Genomic DNA, 24,839 nt, shown 5'->3' on the forward strand with positions numbered 1-24,839 from the left:
AACAGTAAATCCTTCATACAAAATACTTGCCACGTTCCCTGGCAGCTCTGACAGTAAAGAAGCTGCCTGCAATGCGGGAGAACTGAGTTCAATCCCTGGCTTGGGAAGATCCTCTAGAGAAGGGAATGACAACCCACTCTAGTATTCTTGCCTGCAGAATTCCATGGACAGAGGAGCCTGGCAGGCTACAGTCCACGGTCACAAAGAGTTGGACACAACTGAGCAACGAACGCTCATAACACGCTTGCAAAACATTTAGTTATTTTACGTTCCCCAAATTGCCCTGTATGTTTTCTCATATGGTTGGTTGGTCCGAATAGGCAGCTGTGAGCCAATCTGGCCTCCCCAGTAGTTATAAGAGTTAGGGATGGGCTGAAAGATCAGGTTTGTAGGACACTTTGATAGTCTGAATTAGAAGCCATTAGGTGATCATTCTAGCCAACAGTCAAGAAGTAAGTCCCATGAAGTCTTCAAAACACACATTACGACTCTCTTCCCAAAGTGCAAGACAACTGTTCAAATTTTTCTCTATACTAATACTGAACTATATTGAGACTACACGTGTACACACACCCACACAGACACGTTCTCCTGGTACCAGAATCAATTTCTCCTCTATTTTGATTCTGCACACTCTATCTGATTGCACTTCTATTGGTTTAGATTACGAGCCTATCCCAGCGGCTGAAAGAAATGAGGCAATGGTTATTAATCCTGGCAAACTGGGGCTCAGTGACTGTAACACACAGAAATAACACCTTTAAATGACTCGGGCTCTTTTTCCCTCCTAGAGTCAGAACAAATTTCAGGCTAAGTACCTCATTTTATTACATCCTCCAATAAGGAAAGGCCACAAGGAAGCAAACATCCAGACCATGAATACTAAAAAGAAAGTGGAAAAAGAATCTGATCTTAACTGTGAGACACTGCATCCCCAGAAGCTGTGAAAAAAGAAAAAGAGACAAGGAAGAAACTTGAGTGTGAATATCCCACACCTTGATAAGCCTCAGAGACTTGATCAACAAGACACTGAGTGTCCAAGTGCCAGGTGCACGTGTAGATATACAAAGATCAAGCGCCGCTTAAGGCCTCTGAGGGCTGCAGACACACCTAGGCAGTAGTAACTGTGATAACAACACTCACTCTGAGTAGTGAGCACTTGTGTCCCAGAGCTGTGACTCCTGGGCTTTCAGCTGTCAAGTGTGCCCAGCATGTTTTAGCTCACTCAGCTTAGCCCAGGTGTAAGCCCTTGTTCCCATGCAAGATAAAAAAAGAAGCTTCCACTTGGATTCCTTGGACCAGCAAGGGCAGTCTCGGGGCCCAGTAACCAGGAGAGTGTGGTCAGCAGGTCGTGGCCTGGTCAGTGAGCTGCATGATCAGAAAGACCTTTGGGAAACCAGACAGTGCCTAGAGTGTGTCTGTGAAATCCATGGCACTGAGAACCACCTGAGGTGTGGCTGCAAAGAGCTGCTGATGAACACATCTGCTTACCAGTTCTACCGCATCGTCAACTGAAGTGTTTTAAACACTTAACGTCACTGCCCTGCCTGGCTCTTTATCAGGAAAATTGGGAACAGACAAAATCAGAAACCACAGTGACATAGGCAAGAACAGACACAACTTAAAATCTGCTTTGGATGATCGCACTGGAGCCAGGCTTTTGTAGCCTGGTAAATCAGTTTCCTGTGTGCACAGAAACTCTGCTTTTGCCTACAAGCAGCAATTTTGTCTTGTGTGTGGAATGAGAGTGTAGAGCAGTCCTAATTCCAAGAATACGCACCTGCAGGTGACCAGAACATCCCTAATATTTTAATATGATGGCAGCCCTAAGCTTGCCCTGGCAGAAGTTGAGGCATCCTCAGAAGGGCCCCAGGACATGACTCAAGGAGGAAGCCTCAAAGGGGCCTTTCTTCCTCTTTTTTTCGCCTTCTGTGGCGGAGGATTTCCTCTCATCACAGGGAGGATTTGGGGAAGTCTCAGCATATGTGGGTCCTTGCCATTTTGTCCTTTACTGTGCCCATCTTTGCATGAAATGTTCCCTTGGTATTTCAAATTTTCTTAAAGAGATCTCTAGTCTTTCCCATTCTATTGTTTTCCACTATTTCTTTGCATTGTCCTCTTAAGAAGGCTTTCTCATCTCTCTCTGCTATTCTCTGAAACTCCGCATTCAGTTGTGTGTATCTTTCCCTTTGTTCTTTGCCTTTTGTTTCTCTTCTTCTCTCAGCTATTTGTAAGGCCTCCTCAGACAACCAGTCAGCCTTCTTGCAATAAAGGACAGAAATGGTATAGACATAATAGAAGCAGAAGAGATCAAGAAAAGGTGGCAAGGATATACAGAAGAACTCTACAAAAAAGCTCTCAATGACCCAGATAACCATGAGGGTGTGGACATCCTGGAGTGTGAAGTCACATGGGCCTGAGGAAGATTTCTACAAACGAAGCTAGCGAAAGCGATGAAATTCCAGCTGAGCTATTTCAAATCTTAAAAGATGATGCCGTGAAGTGCTGCATTCATTATGCCAGCAAATTTGGAAAACTCAGCAGTGGCCACAGGACTGCAAAAGCTCCTGTGGCCACAGGACTGGAAAAGGTCCTTCATTCCAATTCCAAAGAAAGGCAATGCCAATGAATGCTCAAATTACTGTACAATTGCACTCATTTCATAAACCAGAGTGCTGATGGGAAGAGCAAGGGTGCCTACCTGTGAACCTGGAGTTGAAGGGAGCATTTGGCAGTGACCCCAGGGTTACAGATTATGGAGACCAATTTGCATTCCCCCTCACCCCCAGGGGAATGAGCAGGCAGAGGGGCCTCAAGGAGTCCAGAGATCCTTCCTATCAGGACAATCCAAGCTCACAGCAAACTAAAAGCAGCACTGATGACCTAGCGGCCACCTCTGCTCAGGCTTTTCCTGGTGAAATGGGTTAGGCTTTTCCTGGTGAAATGCCCTCTTCATCAGAGGCAAGGTGGGCTTGGGGGCAGGACTCAAGAATGTTGACCCCCACCTTCAATAACAGCAATTATGCCCTGTTTGTTTCACAGACTACATTTTTTTTCCCCTCAGATTTTATGGGAGCAAAGGATCTGAGTATCCCTCGACTAGAGGAGCAGATCAGAAGGTAACCTTTTCTTGTGATTATAGTACTCCCTGAGACCCAAGAAGATCAGCTCTTCTCAGGGAAGAAGAGAAAACTGGGTTCTCTTCATCATCATTTTTACAACTAGGGAGCCTGACGCCGCGTCTCTCCAGGCGGTGTTTGGAATAGCAGATGGCAGTGTCGTGCAGAGGTGGGGCTCCCCGTCCCCACCCTTGGCCACTTACCTGAGGGACACAGACAAGATCCTCTCCATCTCAATCCTCCGCTTCAGCACCTCCTTCACCAGGCCTTTGTCTGGACCCTGTTTGACCTTTTCTCGTCCAATCAAGTACAAGCATTTTGGAGTCAGAAGCAAGTCTCGCTTTACGCTCTGTAAGGACAGGTGTTTTAGAAAAGTGTCAGAGTGACAGTAGTCTACACACAGGACATTGGTGACCAGGTGAAAGGAAGCTGCTTCAGGCGGTGAACTTTCACTACGATCAGAGGGTGACTCCCTTTATCATCTAAGTCTTCCGAGAGCAAAAGAACATGTTACTTATGATTGTTAGGTTGACATATACAAAACTGCTGATACTTGACTCTCTTTAACTTATAAAAATGTTAGACTCACGTGGATCCACCTAAGGGATCAGGGCAAACCAACACGCAGGGTGACCCTACCAATGGTCTGCTCCAGGATGTTTCTCATACAGGGGTCCCTCAAGGGACCCTGCATATGTAATGTTTGTGAGTCCATTAAAGTTTTACTCTTTAAAATTGATACATTTTCATTTCAATGGTAATCCTTAAAAATCTAATACAAATGTACTGTGTTATATCCAAACAATACTGAGAGACTTAACATTCATGTTTGTATCCAAACCTGCCACCAGAGCCAGTAGCACCATATTTAGTTTGTAAGCAGTGATTTGGTTTTGGCAAAACAACATCATCCTTCTTCTGAAATTATTATTGTTCGTTCTTTATTTTTTTCCCCGACCGAAAACCAAACAAGAAATAACTCACATAAAAAGCTCTTAATGGCCCATAATTTATTATGGCTTCAGATTTCACTGTTAGGGTCAAAATTTTATTAGGCAAAAGAAAAAAGACAGACATCTAAAGAAAGAGGTTAAAAAATCAGCTGTCCTCCAGCTGTCAAAGCCCCGCATAGTCATTTGCCCAGGGAAAATGGATAAGAACACTTCACTTTTTATTCTCAATCTTTTGATCCAATGAGTCTACTCCTAACAATTTACTCTAAAAGCATAAGTAGACAAATGCACAAAGCCATGTGAAAGAATGCTCACAGTATCCTTTTATTTATGATGGTAAAGAAAAAAAAAAGTCACGAGAAGACATTAAGAAGAAACTGGCTCAAAATAATAGTGAAGCAACTGTTGAATGGGATACTATGCAGGTAAACAAAACAATGTATAAATTGGTATGATATTAACATATCTATTAATATAGAAAGTTCTCCCTGGTGTATTTTAGGAGAAAACCAATGCAGAACACAAACCAGCATTAAGGTAGATTTCAGTTTTGTAAACTAAATATACAAATGTATGTCCGCATGAAAACGTTCTACAGGAGGCACACACGATGTTAATAGTGATTGTTTCTGGGTATAGGTGGCTATTTTTCTCTTGGCTTATCTGCATTTTCTACATTTATCTACAATGGATACGTTCTGTTTTGGTAATCCCAAAAGCAAAATGGTGAGTTATTTTTAAAACTAAGGAACCCGTTTGGTGGCTCCCAGGGCTGGGCAGGCAGCACGCACCTTGAACCTCCTGTCGTACTTGGTCACTGTGTCTGCAAAATCGATCTTCTCCCTCTTGCCCACAAACTGCTGGAGTTCCGGGTGCTCCTCCATCCCAATGTAGTCCCCAATGAAGTTCCTGTTGATACTGTTTCTCCGTCTCTCCTTCTTGTTCAACAGAAGGTTGGAGGCTGCAGTTCCCAAAAGGGCAGAGAAGGGAGAAGGATCAGTCCCCTACAAGGAGGAAAATGCTCCGTGTGGAAAGACGCAGAGAGACTCCTAATGAATGCAAGGCTGCAATGCACAGTATGTGCAAAGTACAATGAATTTGTAACTTCATCTAAGCTCAAAAATATTCTTGAGATTTGGTAAATGAATGAAATAAAATGACTATAATACCCTCTTCTCTCATTTGGACATATTTCTTCCGGGCCACGAATTTCCTCCATGATTTCTGTATCACTCGAGCATACCCATCGTACTTTCGCTCCCTCATTTCTTCTAGAAGAAAGAGCTGTGAAAAGAGAGAAGACAAGTGTGAGTCAGTTCACAGGACCTGAACATTACTTTCTTGGATATTTCAAGGACACTCAGTTTAGTCAAGGACACAATGGGAAGCAGCTTCTCAGACTCATAAACAAAGGTGAAAAAAATGTGTTGCTTATGGTCACTGTAACTTTTATATATAAATATATAGAGACAAGATATTTTAAAAACTAGTTCCTTTTCGGTTGCTGGGTCTCTGTCGTTGCACGCAGGCTTTCTCTGGCCGTGCTGAGCGGGGCTACTCTTCCGTGCGGTGCACGTGCTTCTCGTCGTGGTGGCTTCTCCTATCGTGGAGCGTGGGCTCTAGGCACACAGGGCCAGTGGTTGTGGCACATGGGCTTAGCTGCTCCACAGCATGTGGGCTCTTCCTGGATCAGGGATCAAACCCACATCCCCTGCACTGGCAGGTGGATTCTCATCCACTGTACTACCACATAAGTCCTTATATATATTCTTTTACTAAAAAACATAGTGGAAAATAGCTGGATCTGAGTGTATTCAGTTGGACCTTAATGATGGTGTCTGCCCTACCTTGTTCCTAACCTCTGTAAGAATCAAATGAGTGATTCAACACAAACCCATTTATTTCCCACCTTGATCCAAAGAGGACATTAAGTGGCTAGATCAAATGAGCTCACGGAGGCAGCTTTTAGTGCTGCAATATAAGCCTCGTACTAGAATTTTCCAGCTTTTGCAGAAAGCTCGTGCTGCTGTGGAAGGAGGGCTGCCCAACTTTTGGTTCCATGAACGTACAGACTTCCTGCCTCACAGAAATCTATAGGGAGTCATTGGGCAGAGGATAATAACCAGTGATTGGAGCTGGACTTATGATGTGTTAATAAGGACTTGGATTCACCAAGAGGGGCTGAGGCTGATTTGGTTAAGGGCTCATGTCAGACACTGGCAGGTCTTGAGACTCAGGTCATCTTAACGATGAATACTGTTGTACACGACTCACCAAAGCTCTAGAGTGACGAAGACGTCAGCAAACAGCTGTAATGCCCACAATGGATCAGGAATCATTCTAGATGCTTTACACACATTACTTCATTCAGCGACTTAGCAACTACATGTACCACTTATTTGCATTATCTCCAACTTAAAGAGAAGAACATCAGTACTAAGACTGGGTGGAGCTGGAAAGTGAACCGAGGTCTTTCAGGTTCTGCCAGGCTCCTCCTCACTTGGACAGAGAATCATCTGCTTCTAATCAACTCGTAAAATGGTGGCAAACTCTCATTCACCTAGGAAGTAGTTTACATGACTCTCTAGGAATAAAAAACAGACCAATAAAAACCCAAAGTAATGATGACGGATGTCTACGTAAAAACATTCCAGAACTAAATAAGCAAATTTGGTTTGAAGGCAGCTGGGCTTGATTTGTTGTCTCGGTTTATCTGGGTTTGTACCCTGGAGCAAGTGATCTCTCCTCCTGACATTCAACTTCTCCTTCTCACAGCTCCACCTCAGACTCAACGTATCAAGAGAGGGGCACTTCATTCCACAGCCATCAGTGCCATACAATAAACAAAGGTGCAAATTTCAAGAACAAAAGATTTTTTCAACAACTGGCCAGAATGTTTAAAAATCTGAGCCCAGCAATTGCCTGGAAGATTATCCACTGGTGTTTTCTTTTCTGTGTTGGGTTTCTGAGTAAGTCTTGTTTTCTTCTTCTTTCCCAGAACTATTTTGAGAGCGTCATAGAAAATATACTTGTGACTCAGAAAGGATGAAGAGTCAACCAATTCCCAACTTCCTATAGACCAGTTCAAAGATGAGCTGGTTTCTAGGTTCTTTCCAAAAGCCATAGGGGTTAGAAATCAGGGAGGTTCAAGAAGAAAGAGAGAGAGAGGGAGAAGAAGAGAGAAAAGCAAAAAGCACGGACACACATAACAAAACCAAACCAAACTCTCTCATGCCTAATGTGGGTTCTCAAAGCAAATGGGTTATTTTGTAAATGCAGCACATTTAGTATAAAAGTTAAAGCAAAATCACAGGTTAGATTTTTAAAAACCTTTTTTTTGGCCATGTCTTTCTTGCGGCATGTAGGATCTTAGTTCCCCAACCAGGGATGGAACTCACGCCCCCCGCAGTGGAAGCGTGGAGTCTTAACCAATGGACTGCTAGGGAAGTCCCTAAAAAAACAATTTTTGTAAAAGTGTTTGCAATGTCAGGGCTAGAAACGGATGGAAGAGCAATGCGGGGAGGGGACAGAGTAGTAATGATGGGTGTGTGTGTGTGTGTGTGTGTGTGTGTGTGTGTGTGTGTGAAAAAATGGGGGAGAGGAAGAGTCAAGTGAAGGTAAAAATGCAACTGGGAGGAAAACATGGAAAAGAAAAACCAAAAATAAATCTTGATTTGAAAGTAAAATCTCAAAGCTCTACTGAATCAGAAAAAAAAAGCATGAAAAACATTGAGGCTGTTTCTGTGAAAATTCAGCAAGTCGAAAAAGTAAAAACAGAGGAGAGGGTATAAAACAGAAGAGTTCTCCATTGTACCGATAAATCACTCCAGCCCGTTTTAGAAAGAACAGGAACTGTTCTGTGGGTTGCTTAATGGTGTATGACACAACATTTTCATTTTATATTTGGAAATGAAATTGCTGTGAAGCTACAAATATCTCAAAGTGGAAAATGCTACCACAAACTTTTCATACGGGTTCTATCGATGTGTGCCACTTATTATTTAACAGCCTTTAAAGTAATTCAGTTACAATTATTAGCATTTCTGATCTCAGGATGATCCTGGGAGGCAGGCAGAATAGCAGTGATGGGGCCCCTTCTAGTGGAGAAAACGCATGGCAGGACCAGAATCTGCCTAGAGTCAAGGGTTTCCGTTATGACCAACACTGCAGGTTCTCTTGGTGATATGGTGACTACTTTTGCCAAATTCACCACCAACTTTTTTTTTTTTTTTTGGCTACTCCACATGGCATGCAGGATCTTAGTTCCCCAACCAGGGATCGAAACTGTGCCCCACTGCGGTGGAAGCAAAGAGCCCTAACGACTGAACCAGCAGGGTAGTCTGTCTCCATAGACTCTTGAAAATAGTCTTGTGATTATTACAGGAACCTCAAGAAATGATGACACCCACCCCTATTAGTTCCAGCAGTTTCTCCAGCTTAAAAATTGTCTTCATTTTTAAGCTGAAATTGTCTTCATTCCACAGCCCCAGAGCTATGGGGCAGAAGGACTGAGGGGCTGTGTTGGGTTCCTGCTCAAACTGAGAACTTCCTGTGAACAATCATTCAGCTCAGGGTGATCACATGCTCCACAGGAAAGATTAAGAAGTTCCACTAAATTAATCTGTGGAAGTCTGATAAGTTAGTAAATTGTAAAACCTTTGTGTTTTGAGTTCCTTACTGGTAAATATCTGTATCCTTTAAGACTGGAGATTTCACCTTCTATAAGATAAGTACTAAAGAAAGCTCTTGTGATGATAGTTTTGTATCCAAGCTGAGGACTCCGAAGGTGCTAGGGTGTGGGGCATGAACCACACAGACTCGGAGTAGCGGACAGCCTTCTTTGAGGAACTGACATTTAAGACATGAAGCACAGGAGAAGTAAAGAAACCAGCCTCGCTGTATGGAGGGGGCTGAGAGGGGGCCGCAGGGAGAGGCGTGGCCGGAGAAAACTCACAGATTCGGGGGCTTTGATGAACACTTTGCTCTTCCCTAGCTGGAACTGGTCACTGTCCATGTTGACGGACTGCAGCAAGTGCAGGACGCCTTGCTTCTCATCCCCCTTCCATGAGGGCCAGGTGGCTTTTGTCAGGATGGCATACCTGTGAGGAAAACAGGGAGAGAAGGATCAGGCTTGGCCTGGACGCCCCCCAAAGGCAGCCGGTGCTGCTGGAGTCCTAGCCATCCCCTCGCCTCCCTTCCAAGGCTCAGGCGTAGACCTTGACAACTGCAAAAACCCACTGGGTCTGGTATGCCCATTTCAGAGCCGCCACCTACTCTTTCCTTCTCCAACTGTTTCCATGCTAACGCCCTGGAGAAAATCTGCTTTTCCTTTCTACCACTGTCTAAAAATAGAATCGCTGAAGGTCACCAACGACACTCTTCTGGCAAAATCAAATGGTCTTTTCTCAACACTGATTTCCCCTGATTTCTTGGGAGCACTTAACAGTCAACGTGAAGAGTTTTATGGAGCTCCCCATAAGCAGCTGTTATGATTACGATGGATCGGCTTTCATCTGTGGAGTTCTCTGCATCCTGAGTCAGGAGGCCCTGGTGACTGGTCCTCAGCTTTCTCCAGTCTCATCTCTGCTTTCTCTGGCTCACCCCACTCCTGGGAGGATGGCCTCCTCTTCCTGCACACAGTCCCTCTTCAGAGGCTTCGCCCATGCTCTTCTCTCTGGCAGATGTGCTGGTCTCCAAACCCCTCAGAGGGCTGGCTCCTACCCAGCAGTTGGGGTGTAGCGGGGAGGGTCCGGACTTCAATGACGCTTCCATAGAAACCTTTTTGGACAACCCACGCAAAAACTGTCCCCTTTGCTATTTTCTCTCATAGAAAATGATATTTTGCCTTCAGAGTATATATCAATTTGTAATGATAGTCATGTCTGTACCTATTCGGGTAATTTATGCCACCCCCATGGGGAGAGGAGCTCCACGAAGGAATGTCATATCTGTGGGGCTCACCCCACACATCTGGCACCTGATACAATGCCAGGAACACGGCAGGAAAGAGTAACCTGTTGTAATTAAAGGGTGTTCTCTGCATCAGGTGTTGTTCTTGGTGCAGTAGATTCCTTTATCTCTATAGCAACCTCAGTCAGCTGGTTTTCCCATTTTGCAAAACAGGAAAGAGAGGAAAATAGAGAACTACCCAAGGCTACTGAGCTAGCAGACGCCAGAGCTGGGATTTGAACCCCAAGCTGTTTCTTTCATCACAGCAGTACATACAAGACATGGATTAGTATACATGTAAACCTTTCCTTCACAGATGATACAGTCTGCTACATATGTCTATGTTAGAAACATGATAATTACATAAGTGAAAGTGAAAGTTGTTCAGTCGTGTCGCACTCTTTGCGACCCCATGGACTATACAGTCCATGCAATTCTCCAGGCAAGAATACTGGAGTGGGTAGCCTTTCCCTTCTCCAGCAGATCTTCCTGACCCAGGAATTGAACCAGGGTCTCCTGCATTGCAGGCAGATTCTTTACCAACTGAGCTATGAGGGAAGCTCAATTATATAAGAGGCTAACCTAATAGGGGAGACAGAAGCCTATTACAGAATGTCAAATACAAAAGGTACCAAAGACTCGAGGTGGAAGGAAGGGAGAGAAGGATGGCGGGAAGGAGGGGAAATTAGAGGAGAGTATGGGTGAGGAACTGGAGGGTGTGTTCTATGTGCAGGCACATCTGGAAGATGAGCAATGAATGGGCCCAGGCCACTAAAGAAGCCCCCCTCCTCCTCTGTTCCCAGAAGCTACTACGAGGAGTAGACTCACTAACGGCATCAAAGGGAGAAGGGAACCTTGACAAGGAGAGGGTGGCTCTGCCTTCAGGATCCTGGGCTCTCTAAGAGGACACAACCAGGCACATCACGCGCACAGAGCTGGCTGGTTGGGACTAAGGGGATTCTAGGGACCCTCTCTGTTCCTCCTAAATATCCACGTTCTGCGTGATAATATAAATTTCCTTGAGAAGCAAATCCTGCTGCTGCTGCTGCTAAGTCGCTTTAGTCGTGTCCGACTCTGTGCGACCCCATAGATGGCAGCCCACCAGGCTCCCCCATCCTTGGGATTCTCCAGGCAAGAACACTGGAGTGGGTTGCCATTTCCTTCTCCAAGGCGTGAAAGTGAATTCACTCAGTCGTGTCCGACCCTTAGCGACCCCATGGACTGCAGCCTACCAGGCTCCTCCGTCCATGGGATTTTCCAGGCAAGAGTACTGGAGTGGGGTGCCATTGCCTTCTCCATATGGTTCTAGACCATAAAATTTCTCTGATAGATTAATGTGAATTCTCCTATTCACTAATTAGAGATAAAAAGCTTAAAAATGAAAATGTCTACCTGAAGCCACATATTAGCCTGAGTACATTTCTTACATGGCATAATAAAGTCGGCTACACCAATTCAGCCTCATAGAAATGACTGACAGCAGAGATGCTACTGGGGGATCTCACTGGTGAAGAAGTAGTAATGTGTCTGCAATCTAAAGGGAGGAGGGAGAAAGCTCATGAAGAGTATGGGTGCAAAGGGAAAGAGCAGACCAACAAGGTGACACGTTTCTTCTAAGAGTGCGATTTTGCTTGGCTTGATTTAATCCAATCAAAATGATAAATCAAAGTATTTTTATTGTGCAACTACAAATAGGTACCTCTTTGCAATTCACATCAATCCCCTATTAAAATAATACTGTATTTCTCTCTCTCTTGTTTTAATAGTAAGGAACTTGGTTTCCAGAGACTTTTTCTTCTCCTTTTTCCTGACAAGACCTATAAGAGTTTGGGTCTGGGTAAGACATGGGAATTGCCTGTCCCTTTGACCATGGACCACTTGTGGTGGTTCCCTTTGCTTTTAGGAGGACTGGCAGCATTCTCCTCACTTCCTTTTGTACTTCACTGGATAGACCAGAGCATAATTCTAGTACAGTGTTCTCTCACTATGTAAGTACACCCAGTTCAGTCATGTTTCTCCAGGACATACTGGTGGGAATGGGTTCACAAGGCAATGGGATGCTGCCTAATAGGTGCCTATGATAATTTTGCAGAGATGAGCCTAATGACTTACACCCCTTTCATCAAGTGGTTTCAACTTAAGACCAATATTTCATCCCAGGGCCTTTGCACTGGCTGTTGTCACTGCCTAGATTTCCCTTCCTTGCCCCTAGGCTGCAAGGCTCCTTTAAAATCTTTTTAAATGTATTTTTGGTTGTGCGAGGTCTTTGTTGCTGCTCACAAGTTTCTCTGGTTGCAGCAAGTAGCGGCTGCTCTGTAGGTATGGTGCGCAGGCTTCTCATTGTGGTGGCTTCTCTAGTTGGGGAACACGGGCTCTAGGGTGAACGGGCTTGTGTAGTTGCGGCACATGGGCTCCCAAGCATGAGCTCAGTAGCTGTAGCCCACAAGTTTAGTTGCTCTGAGGCATGTGGGATCTTCCTAAACTGGGGATTGAACTTGTGTCCCCTGCACTGGCCGGTGGATTCTTAACCACTGCACCACCAGGGAAGTCCTGCAACGCTTCTTGTAATTGCCCAGATGACCAATCCAGTGGTTCCTCCCCAGAGGAAACACAGCCCAAACTTGTGACCTCCAGCTTCTGATACTTGGATTTAAGGATGTGTCTGACCCCCAAGGACACTAAAAAGTCCTGGGAGCCAACAGGACAGTCGCTACACTCCGTGCTTGAGATAATAAAGGTATAAACTGATTCAGTTACTCACAGTGGATCACAGGATGAGAATGTGACTGACAGACTCTGGACAAATCCTGTTACAATCCCAGACTCACACACCTTATGGAAAACAGCACTGTCTCTGGAAAAATATTCCTTGCCCACTGACAGATATATGGCCTTGTAGCCATTTTTGAGTAGGAGACTCAACACATACTTTATACTGAAAAACAAATTTTCTTTCTGAACTCTGTATTATCCTCCCAGTACTTTCAAATTAAAACAAAACAAAAAATATGACAACATCAAGAGTCTGCTTTGTGTAAGACGGGGAAGCCCGTCTGTCTCTTCTAAAAGGAAAAGCCCACAGCAGGAGTGCTGAGCAGGAAGGCATCTAAGGATAAAATCATTTCAGAAAAAGACGCTCGACACAAAGGGCATAACAGATACGCACTAAACGCTGACTCTGGAAGGCACACAGAAAGTACCACTTGTGCAGCCATGCAGCTAGCCTGGTACTTGAGAGAGGTCCGGATATTAGATCCAGGTCATGTCATAGCTCATTTAAGGAGCTGCTGCAAACAAGTAACGCAGCCTGCTCAGGGCACCCCAGACAATCTGGCAGAGAGCATGGACTTCCTGCTCCCCACAGAGTGGCGGATCTCACAGCACTGCCGATGGAAGTCAGGTTTGTCAGATTGTCTTTAAATAATATGGAAGGAAGGGATCGGTTTCTTAAAAGAAAAAAAATTAAGGTAAAATTAAAAAAAAAAATCAGATCCATTTTCAATAGCAATGTCAATTAGAGAGAATCTGAAAATATAAAATAAAGAGTTTTTAAGCACAGGAACTTCCCTGGTGGCTCAGTGGTAAAGAATTTGCCTGCCAATGCAGGGGACACGGGTTCGATCCCTGCTCCAGGAAGATCCCACACGCTGCGGAGCAACCATGACCGTGTGACACAACTGCGGAGCCGGTGCGCTAGAGCTGGTGAGCCACGACTCCTGAGCCCATGGGTTACCACCACCAAGGCCTGCACACCTGGATTCTGCGTTCTGCAAAAATACAACCGCTAGGAGAAGCCCGTGCACCACAGCGAAGCATAGCCCCACTCTCTGTAACTAGAGAAAGCCTGCGCAAAGCAACAAAGACCCAGGGCAGCCGAAAATGGATTAATGTTAAAAAAGAACTTTACATAAAAAAGAAAAAGTTTTTTAAGTCTAGAAAAAATATTGAAGGAGAATAAAACTAGAAACATTTTGGAATTGTTGAGGGCAAGCCTTTTGAAATTAAAGCAAGTCGGAGGAAATACTTCTTATTCACTATGTTCTGTATTTAACTTTCTTCCCTCTTAATTAAAAAAGGGTATTTTCAAAGAAATGCAGTTCTGCGAAGAACCTTAATGATAATCTAAGCCACGGTTCTCTCAACTGACTTTGTCTCCCCAGGCCACATGGGGCAATGTCCGGATAGTTTTGAGTGTCACAACTAGGGGAAAATAAGGGTGGGATGGAGGCGTTGCTGGTACTACTGGCATCTAGTAGGTAGAAGCCAAGAAGGTTGCTAAACATCCTACAATGTCCAGGACAGCCTCACACGAGGACTCATCTAAACCAAAACGTCAATAGCTGAGGTTGAGAAATCCTGTCCTAAGCTAGTGCCGGCCATCTGTTTAAAGAGCAAAGTCTTTCATAATTAACATCTCAGGTGTTGGTCAGCAAATGGATACTGCTACAGTGATGCAAGAGCACTCCAAATTTATTTTCTAATCTTCCTAAAGACTTCTTATCACATTGCTGTGTTTACGCAGGAGGTGTAGTGGGCCTTTTAATTCAGAGAGCCCTGATGGTGAATTTTATTCCTAGTTTAATCAGCCTCCAAAATCATCAGCAATCTTGAATGTGTGGGGAGAAAAATCAATGAAGTTTTACTGTACAGAATGATCCACCCTTTGGCCAAGCCTCTCCTGACCTTCCACGTCAATGACCTTCCACAGATGATGACCCACACTGATAAGCGGTAGATTAGCCATCCCTATCTCCCAGCAGAAGAAACAACATCCTCAAAGGGAAAGCTACTCTATTAGAAATACTGGATCTCAAAGATGGCAATTAAGTTCTTCTCCTTCCTAAACCTCTTTGTCACATAAAATCTGAATTAAAAAATGTTCTTATATCCTGGTCCTGTATCACATACCAGGAAGACATAATTATTTTCTGATTAAAACAGTAAATATGGCTTCCTTCTTTCATAAAGGAAATTAAATAAATGTAGAACATCAGTGAAACTCCACTAATTTAGAATCACTAGAGAAATTAAAACCATGTAGTATTTTAAGAACACTGCAATTTTATCCTTTTTAAAAACAACACAAAGTAAGAACAATTTAGCACAGATCTTGCCAAATGTACTTTAATAGAAATATAAAAATCAGTTTAACTTTATGTTTGGACAAAAAATTTGAGGTTAAATACCTTAAGCTATTAAATATTTTCCTGAAATTGTCTCCACACTACTCATTTGCTCAGTGAGTTAAATGTCAGTCTCTCCCCATGTCACAATTACCATGAATTTCTGAACTGATGTATCACTCTAAACAGACAAAATAATTGATTTTACTTAAAATAAATGATGCTTTAAAATGATTTATTCACAATAAATGATGCTAAAAAGAATTGTTATAACTTAATACTAGAAAGACAAGTAATTTAAAAGTGATCAAAGGACTGGACAGACGTTTCTCTAACGGCTAATAAGCACATGGAAAGATACTCAGCAATATCTTCCATTAGGGAAGTACAAATCAAAACCACAGTGAGAAACTACTTCATACCAACCGGGATGGCTAGAACCAAAAAGCTGGATAATAACAAATATTGGCAAGGATGCACATAAACTGGAACCCTCAAACACTGTTGGTGGGAATGTTAAACGGTACAGCTGCTTGTAAAACATAGAGCAGTTCATCAAAAGGGTTAAACATAAATACCATTTGATCTGGCAATGCCAGAAATAAAAACATATACCTACATAAAAATGTGTATGTGAGCACTGATAGACACATTATTTGTTATTCATAAGAGCCAAATGTGATGTCTATCACAGCATTGTTGGATGTACAACTCTATGAATATATTAAAAGCCACTGAATTGTATACTTCAAATGAGTGAATTGTATGATATGGGAATTATATCTCAATAAGCCTGTTTAAAACATAAGAGTCCCAAGTCACCAGTCTTACCTCTGCAGGAATTTTTGAAAGACACGCCGATAGGCGTAACCAGCTCTCCTCACTCGAATGTTCTCTTTGAGGCCCAGGTATTCTACTTGATGCTTTACCCTATAAAGGAGAGAGGGAGCCAGGATGGGACTGGATAATCTTTTCACCCTATTCTCCTACCCACTATACACATAAACTCGCAATTCCACATTTCAGGGAGGCATATTAAAAAAGATTATAAATTATAATAATCTGAGTCTGAGCTGGCCCTCAGGTTATACAATCTTCACACATATCTGGTAAACCAAAGGGGTAGAAACCTGAGTCGGGAAAATAATTTTCCTTTTTTCCCATCCTCCAAAGCCCAAACTCACCATCGACCTTTTCTCCATTAAGGAAATTACACATGATGCTGCCAATTAGAGATATCTGCTCATTTTAAGTCTTCTACACAAATACTGGCTGCACCCCAAGCTTTGAAGCAGGGAATGCATCACCCATTGATTCAAGAAGAAATGTTCGTTCCTCATGAATCACATGGAAAACAATGCATCTTGCGTGAAAGCATTGCCCCATTCATTACAGCTTTCGTCATTAGGGAATTTTTGTCAACTGGACAACTGGTTCAAAGTATTAATATTGTGTTATGTTTAAAACTCCATGTTTTTTACATATTCCTGGAGCAACATCACTCCTCAGTAAACATCAGCCAGGCTGGCAATACCTGTTGTTCTCCTGAGTAAGCCGTCTCCTCCTTTCAGAAGGAGTCCTCTTTCAAGACCGTCCTCAGCCATTAACCCAAGAAGGTTAGGGCCAGAGAACTCCACCAGGGCAGTAATTCAGAATCCAGGGCAGGCAGTTTGCCCAAAGCCAAATGAAGACACATTTCCAACAGGAAAAGAAAAATAAACTACACGCCATAAACTTGTGGAATGAGTAACCCTGTCTGCCGAGAACTTCAATTGACCGTGTGATCCCTGCCGATGAAGCACACTGTCCTTCCACGGACCCTGACGTCTCATGCTCACAGATGAAGCGAAACCAGGCGTGCTCAGTAGCTCAGTCCTGTCCGACTCTTTTTGACCCCAGAGATCACAGCCCACGAGGTTCCTCTGTCCATGGGACTTTTCTGGGCAAGGAAACTTAAGTGGGTTGCCATTTCCTCTTCAGGGGATCTTCCCGACCCAAGGATCAAACCGCATCTCCCCTGTCTCCTGCAATGCAGGCAGATTCTTTACCACTGAACCACTGGGAAAGCCCCAGAGCGAAACCATCTATCACAGTAATCCTGAACCAAGACATGAGGGTGGATCCCAGGATGCCATCCTACTGGAAACACAAATCAACATTTGACTAAGGAACACCTTAGTCTTTGTAACACCAGTTTACAAGAGTGTATGTTAGGAAGGTTGTCACTGAAATTCAAATAAGGGATGTGATGTAAAAAAAAAAGAAAAAGCAAGCTAGGGGGGCACCATTGGGGGAAAGTCTATGAAAATTTACTGAATAAAATGTACCACTGTCTTCATTTCTCCAATGACTCGGTTTGGATTTTGAGAAGGTGGCATCATGATCGAGGAACTTCCAACCAGCAGCTACTGCAAGATATCTGCATTAGAGTGCCTGCCAGCAGAGCGGAATACGTGGGGCAGGGAGGAGCGTGCCAGGGAGGTACTGCATGTGAGGATGAGTGAGCTGTTTTCAGCCATGATTATGTTTGCTGGGAAGGGAAGCTGGAGTGAGCCTGAGGTAGGGGGAAGGGTGGGCTCCAGCACTTCTTAGCAATTCCTCTGCTTTCTCGGCTCTTGTAATTTATTTCCGAGGCTGCTGATGACACCACCCTTCTACTCGATGTGTGTGCATGAGACGTGAGTGTGGGTGAGCGAGCACAGGAGTGAGGAAGGGACGGGCAGGGGCAGGATGACAGACACAGGGGAACAGACCTGGGGGTGTTCATTCTGTCTGACCGAAGGAGTCCCTCTCTGGCCTGACCCTCTTATTTAAAGAGGAAGGGACTGAGGACTCAGGAGATGAAGTGTTTCACTCAAACTAGTTGGTGACCGACCAGCACAGGATACAGTTCTTCCAAATCCTAGGCTAGAACTTAGCCCTAGATCAGCTGTTCTCCAAATATGAGGCCCAGACCATCATCACTAGCATCACCTGGGGGCCTGTTAAGAATGCATACCCCCAGGCCCCACCCCAGCCTCAATGACCCAGAAACTCTGGGAATGGGGCCCTGTCATAAGCCTTCCAGAGGATATTCTGATGCATACTCAAGTTTGAGAACTAGTGTCAGAAGGCAAAACCCCCCAGACATTTTCCACCTGTTATCCTCTTGACATCAAAGGAAAAAGTGTGTAACACAGTTCAGAAAAGCAGAGGGCAATTTAAGCACATCCAGAGGAATGACCCAAGAAGGGGCAAGGTTGGATTCCACATCCAGCACCTTCAAAGGAATGGCTGGAGTGGCTAAGTAATGAGTTCATGGAAGAGAAGATCCCAGATAAAACGTGGCAACTGCCTTGAACTAGCAGAAGAGCCATCGCACAGAAGAGCCCCAAGAATGGTTCTTATGGCCGAATAGAGTAAAACCGACTTAGAGAAGGGCTGCAGTGCCAGCTGGTGGCAAGAGGCATCCAAAGGTGAGCTGATGACCCAGGAGGAATGGGTTTCCCATCAGAGCATGAATGTCATTTACAGATAATATTGTAAGAGAGTCTTAGATTATTTTAAATCGGAAAATTCCAGTAATTCTATAAAAAAGATGTTTTAGGAATCCGCATTTATTGATGAGATTATTCAGAATATTGTGGGATAACCAAACAGAAGGCTGCCACATCCCAGCAGCACCTTAAGGTGAGAAAAACAGTCTTAGGCTGCACCACAAAGTGTGAAAATACCAAGAAGGATTTGTAGACAGCAAGTGCTTGCACCTGGGAGTTTTCCTTCCTATTTATCTTTTCCTTCCTGGAAATGATCAAGCATTGTCTGTCTGCTGTGGGCTGGAAAGGGTCTTGTGGGGGAGATGGGAAATGAACCCTCCAGGCCCCTCGGGGGAGGTGATGAGCAGCTAGGAATTTTCATCCTGGTCTTCCTATTGGAGTTTAACCTTGACTACGTCACTTGATACCTAGAAGAGTCTATGTTTTTTCCAAGAGAGAAAAGAAAAAAGGAAAAAAGACAGGCATTCCAGCATGAATTCTAGTATGAATAGAAACACCAGTATGCTCAAGTCCATCTCATCTGGTGACAGTGGTAGGACTTCTCTCTCTAGTCCAAGTCACTCACAGGGTCCCTCTTCAGCCCTGCTTCCCGTGTTCCTATGGACAGGAGGAATTTCCCCAGCTGGATACAAAACCTATATTCTCCAGTCATCATCTTCACATTTTCCTACTCAATCATCCCCCTTGTATCCTGCAGAGGCCACATCCCTAAATGGCAGGTGTAGGAGGAATGTGACGTAGGACTCCTGGGAAGCCAGGGAGGATATGGCTCACTGCTTACACGCCACACATCTCCCTTGGGCTGGTTCCCTCCTAGAGTCACGCTGCTCATCAGCACCGGGCTTGGGGGATTACAGAGCCTACAGCCCCTCTGCCCACATAAGCAACTAAACGACAGATCGTTTTTTAACTAGCTCTGCAGAACCCCACCTGCAACCCTGAGCTCAGCATTCCAGGCCACATCCTGTGGGTGCTGACGAGGAGCCGAGTGCACTAAGAATGTCTACACAGGGCCGAAACTAATCTGAAAACCATCCTGACTCTGTTGTGCTGAGGTTTGCTTTCTTTTTTCCATTTGCCCCTGGACTAGCCAAGATCAACATTATAAATCGCTAATTCTGAACTGAAGGGCAGCGCCAACATTTCAGGAAAAAACAAGGAGGGGAAAATGATATATACATAGGCTTCTTCCTGTAGTTAAGACACGAAGACATAAAACACATCTGAAGATGACTGAAACTGCTCCTGCCTGGAGCAGAGGCCGGATGGCCTGACTTGAGCAGTGGGAAAACAGGCTGAGGCTGCCCTTGACCTGCGCCTTTGCCATACCTGCTTTCCTCCCAGTCTTTGGGCTTCTTGGTTTCGTTGGGTTTGATGCAGCGAATGTAGTGAGGTGTACATTTCATCAGGGTGCTCACGAGGTCATTGGCTTGTTTCTGGAAAGGAAGAATAACATCATTTAGAAACATGGAATGTGCTCTAAAGTAGATCAGCTTTCCAAGGAGACTTGTGTGCAAATGTACAGCTAGAAATTCATCCTCATGAAGGTTTGTTCATTAGATTTAACTCAGGGATACTATACTTTCTCAAAGCTCTACTGACTGTTACAGTGATCTAAACATTCACAAGTGCATTTGAAATTAAATTTTTGACAACAATGAGGCCTTTTTAGTATGGTTAATAAAATAAAAGCAAAAAAGAATCCCCCGAACCCAGTATATCCAGACATAATTTTTAAGAGAAATAAGAAAGCATGCTAATTATTAACAGCTTTAGTTAATTTCATATCAACTGAGGGCTTTTGAAAATACATTTTTCTTATAAACTCTGGAGGGAGAGGTGGGACACAAATTATCTGCAAGAATAAATCCCCTGTACTCTTTCCAGGCAATCCAACCAATGAAGAATCATCTTAATAAAATGATGGAAAGTCACAACTAAAAGGTGGGAGACACATAACAACTTCAGAATTCATAAACCTTTATTATGCCATTTCATTCATCTTCTTCCTCAGCACATCTTTTTACAGACTTGCTGACCTGGAGCCCTTTTAGCGTAGCAGGAAACTTACTCCTTCACAAACTAAAATGTTCGATGTAAAATCATTCCTCACTACCTGCACACTGGGCACCCACAACGGAACTGGGTTCAAGCAGAAAAAGCCACATAAATAGGGTTAAAATTGCTCATGACATATTTCAAATCATGAGTATCTCAAATGAAAAACACATCAGAGCCCACATCAGCATTTCTATCCCCACAGCTGAGCACACCCCGTGGATCCAAGAACGGGGCACACACAAACTCTCATTCCAAGCAAATCAGCGTGAAGAGAGAAAACCTCTAAAAGAAAATAGAGGATCTCTAAAGCCAGAAAACCATTACCAAGTCAGCAGAAGAGACTTGCCTGCAGTAGACAACCCTCTTTCAGTTAGGACTTTCCTATTTTCAAGGGTTTGGGAAATCCGAAACCCTTGAGAAAAACTCCAGTGTATTCGAAGCAAAAGTTCTCTATTTAGATATGCAGAATATGGCATTATTTGCAATGCTTGGAATTCAGAGCAAAGGTGCAGAGGCTATATGAGCAAAGCAAAGCTCCATGATAAAAATTTAAATTGACTTATCTTCCCTGTTGATGACAGATTGCATCCTTTTTTTAATCCCAAACTCTTATTTTTAAGAATAACTTGGCCCACTATTTAGTCCTAAGCACTTAAGAGCATCTCTTTTCAACCTAGCAAGTTGAAAACACAGGGGCAAGTTTGACTTGAGTTTATATGCCACTTGACACAGTTCTTTCCAGCTCAAAACAGTAATGTACTGAAAATGCTTCACCCTGCGGATCCAAGAATGGCCACACACAAACTCTCATTTGCAGACACATGGATTTTCTTATTTATGACTCACGATTATCATTCCCATTTTTTAGATGAGGAAACGGGGCCTTAAATAAAGTACTGCTCGAGATGACACAATTAGTAAGCAACAGCAGTGAGGCTTGAACCCAAGTCTGTGAGCTAGCAAGTTTTTTCCCTAACCACAATGCCTTCCTCCTTCCTAAGGAAGATAATGAATAATTTATTGTAATACCAAAAGGAATTAACTGGGAGGGCTAGGATTAGACAGAAGCCTTTAGGTTGTGGGATAATTAATTTGAGCAAACAAGAATTTATCTTAACCATCACAATTATCCTGTACTTAGCTATGGGTCAACTGTAGATGTCCCCAGAGGTGGTAGGGAAGCCACAGTTTGAATTTACTCTGACTCCAGACAAGAAGAGCCCATGACTTAGAACAGAAAGCTTCCAAAGCTACTTGCTGAGCAGAAGTGGCCATCAAGATATGCAGACCAAACAGTAAGCAAAGGTGCCACTCCTTAGGGGGACAGCTCCTCCTTCTACCCTCCACACAGACTGTTAGCAGGTCTGAACTAGGATCCTGGCTCTGCTCTTTGCAAGCTGTCTGACAAGTCACTAAATTTCTTTGGACCACAGTTGCCCATCTGTAAACTAAGCAGAACTGGAATACTTCTACTGCCTCAATCTGCAGGTTGGAATGGATGTTCAATGTCTCTCGGTCCAATTACCTCATGGCACTTGCGTCTCCTGTCACTCTGCTCCTTTAGTGGCCAGGCCCACTTAGGTAAAGCTGCCAGCCCAGTCTACTTTGCCGACTCTGAGCTCCATTCTATCTCCCAATAGCATCAACCTTTGGCTCTAATTTCAAAACTGGTCCCTTTTAGCCATGACAACGTAGAATTTAGGAAAGCCTCAACAATCACATGTTATTAAACGAAGAATACGCTTTACAAAGATAGTGGGAGTTCTCACCAAATATTCTATAAATTAAATTCTACAGAACACTCTCACATTTTAAAGAATTAGAATACATAAAATATCCAATATTAAAACTACCCTGAACACTAATTTTTCTTCTAAGGAATGCAGGATCCCTTTAAACACTTATACCTCAGAGATATTAAGATGATATGTAGCTACTGTATATAAAATAACCAACAAGGACCTCCGTATAGCACAGGGAACTATACTCAATATTTTGTCATGATCTATAAGGAAAAGAACCTAAAAAAGTTGTACATATATAGGTATTACAATCATTTTGCTGTACATCTGAAACTAACACAACATTGTACATCAACTATACTTCAATAAAAAAATTTTTTTTTTAAAGATGACGCTTAGCATCTGCAAAATACTGAGGATATGAAAGATGTAAGAGATTGGGCCAGAGCTATGCAACTCTAAGAGGTGACTTACGAGACATAAAACAGGGAGACCCACTCTTATGTGGAGGCAGAATATCAGACAGCCAGAGGCCACATGGTTCACCAAGAAGGGACCATTGGAGGTGAGAATATGTAAAGTCCAGGCTCCCTAAACAAGCTTGCTGACTCCCCCAAGCATAGCAGTCTGGGACATTCTGAGTATGCCTGGAAGGGGGCAATGCTGAGCATTCAACTAGATAAGAATAAGAAGGAGGCAAAGGGTTCAAGTCTTCCAAGGAGGAGAAAAATGCCCCTGCCCCCGCCCTCCTTTTTATAGGAAATAAGCTGGACTGAGAATCCAGACCACTTGAAAGTGAGTCACTGCAGCCCTGATGATCTGGGGATGTGAATGTGTGACAGTCTTGTGACCAGAGTTTCCAGCCTTAAGCGAATCCTCTTCTAGGACCCAGAAGTGACGGCGTGAGTCAGAGCCGAGCACGGAGGTCAACATCTGGGGCTTCGTGAGAACTGCACCTTCTCTCTGCCCCAGGGAACTCCATCCAAACTCCGTCCCAGGACATTCTAAGTCTCCAGTTCCTTGAACAGGATTGTCCTTCATCCCCTAGTGGACTCTACCCTCTAACTCAAGACCCAGCTTGCATCTGACTTCCTCCATAAAACCTGAGGCCCCTCTGGATGGGATTGCTGTGACATTACAGCGTTTGTGTCCTCAGAGGCTAGGGAGGCAGGCTTCCATTTTCCTGAACTGTTCAGAGAAGACAAAGCCAGTGAATAGAACAGACAAGAACCACCACCGTATGCATGCGGCTGGGGTTACCAAGAAGGGGGAGAAGGGCAGGTAAGATCTGGTTGTACAGCTGGTGGGGGGAGGACAGTCCAGGTGGCGAGTCAGCACAGGCGCATCGAGTGTCCACTGAGACTTATCTAGAGATGAAGCAGCACGGGAGAGAAGGAGGGGACAGATGGAGGATACGTAACGTGAGAGCATATGCTTTCTTGTTTCTTCTGTTTCAGGCAGTGTGTGCCTTAGTTGGATTATGAAATTAATTACCACGGTATCCCCCCTGAGATCAGGTACTAAAATCTCTACCTTACAGAGAAGGCAAAAGAAGCACTGAGAATTTAGGTAATTTTCTGGCAATCATGTAGTGAGAGATTTGAACACTAATGATGAACCCCAGGACCCTACTGTTAACCACTTGATGATCCCATTGATTATAAAGACAGGGCGGTATTTAATTGGTATGATTCTTTAAAAAAGCATTTTTAATATGCACACTACTATATGTAAAACAGATAATCAACAAGGGTCTACTGCACAACACAGGGAACTCTACTCAATACTCTGCAATAACCTATATGGGATAAGCATAGCTGAATCACCTTGCTGTACACCTGAAATTAAAACAACATTGTAAATCAACTATACCCTAAAATAAAATAAAAATTTAAAATAAATACATAATTTTAAAAGTGTTTTCATCTGGTATAATTAAAAAAGAAAAAGTTTACTGACTGGTTTTAAAAAAACCAGTCAGTAAAAACATGATGGAGTATGTTCAACACAACCTTTAAATTCAGAGTGTTGTTAGGGACAATTTTATCACACAAGGCCTCTGATAATTCAGTGCACACCCCACAAGAGGCTTCCAAGAAACACTAAGAGAACTTCCCTGGTTGTCCAGTGATTAAGACTCCAAGATCCCAATGCACGGGGCATGGGTTTGATCCTTGGTCTGGCAATTAAGATCATGCGTGCTGCAAGGCACAGCCAAAAAAAAAAAAGAACAAAAGATACACTAAGAATTCCTTTGATTCTGAGATACTGTGGGGCCAAGATGCCTGTAATTCACAAAAAGAAGGGCCTGCAAGGTCCAGTGAGGAAGGTGCATAAATTCCCTTTAAAAGGCTCA

General features: G+C 43.6%; 1 protein-coding gene across 1 annotated transcript in view; it reads right to left on the reverse strand.

Moving 5' to 3' along the window:
• Positions 1-24,839, reverse strand: part of MYO1E (myosin IE) — a 216,505-nt gene that overhangs the window by 31,641 nt on the left and 160,025 nt on the right. Inside the window, exons 17-22 of the mRNA XM_005685707.3 lie at positions 20,010-20,116; positions 15,976-16,074; positions 9,027-9,171; positions 5,242-5,356; positions 4,864-5,033; positions 3,323-3,468 (exon numbers count right to left, since the gene is read on the reverse strand). Coding sequence (XP_005685764.2) covers positions 3,323-3,468; positions 4,864-5,033; positions 5,242-5,356; positions 9,027-9,171; positions 15,976-16,074; positions 20,010-20,116 — 782 coding nt within the window. The remainder of the gene's footprint in view (positions 1-3,322; positions 3,469-4,863; positions 5,034-5,241; positions 5,357-9,026; positions 9,172-15,975; positions 16,075-20,009; positions 20,117-24,839) is intronic.

The sequence above is a fragment of the Capra hircus genome, chromosome 10, assembly GCF_001704415.2.
Source record: "Capra hircus breed San Clemente chromosome 10, ASM170441v1, whole genome shotgun sequence".
Classification (NCBI taxonomy): domain Eukaryota; kingdom Metazoa; phylum Chordata; class Mammalia; order Artiodactyla; family Bovidae; genus Capra; species Capra hircus.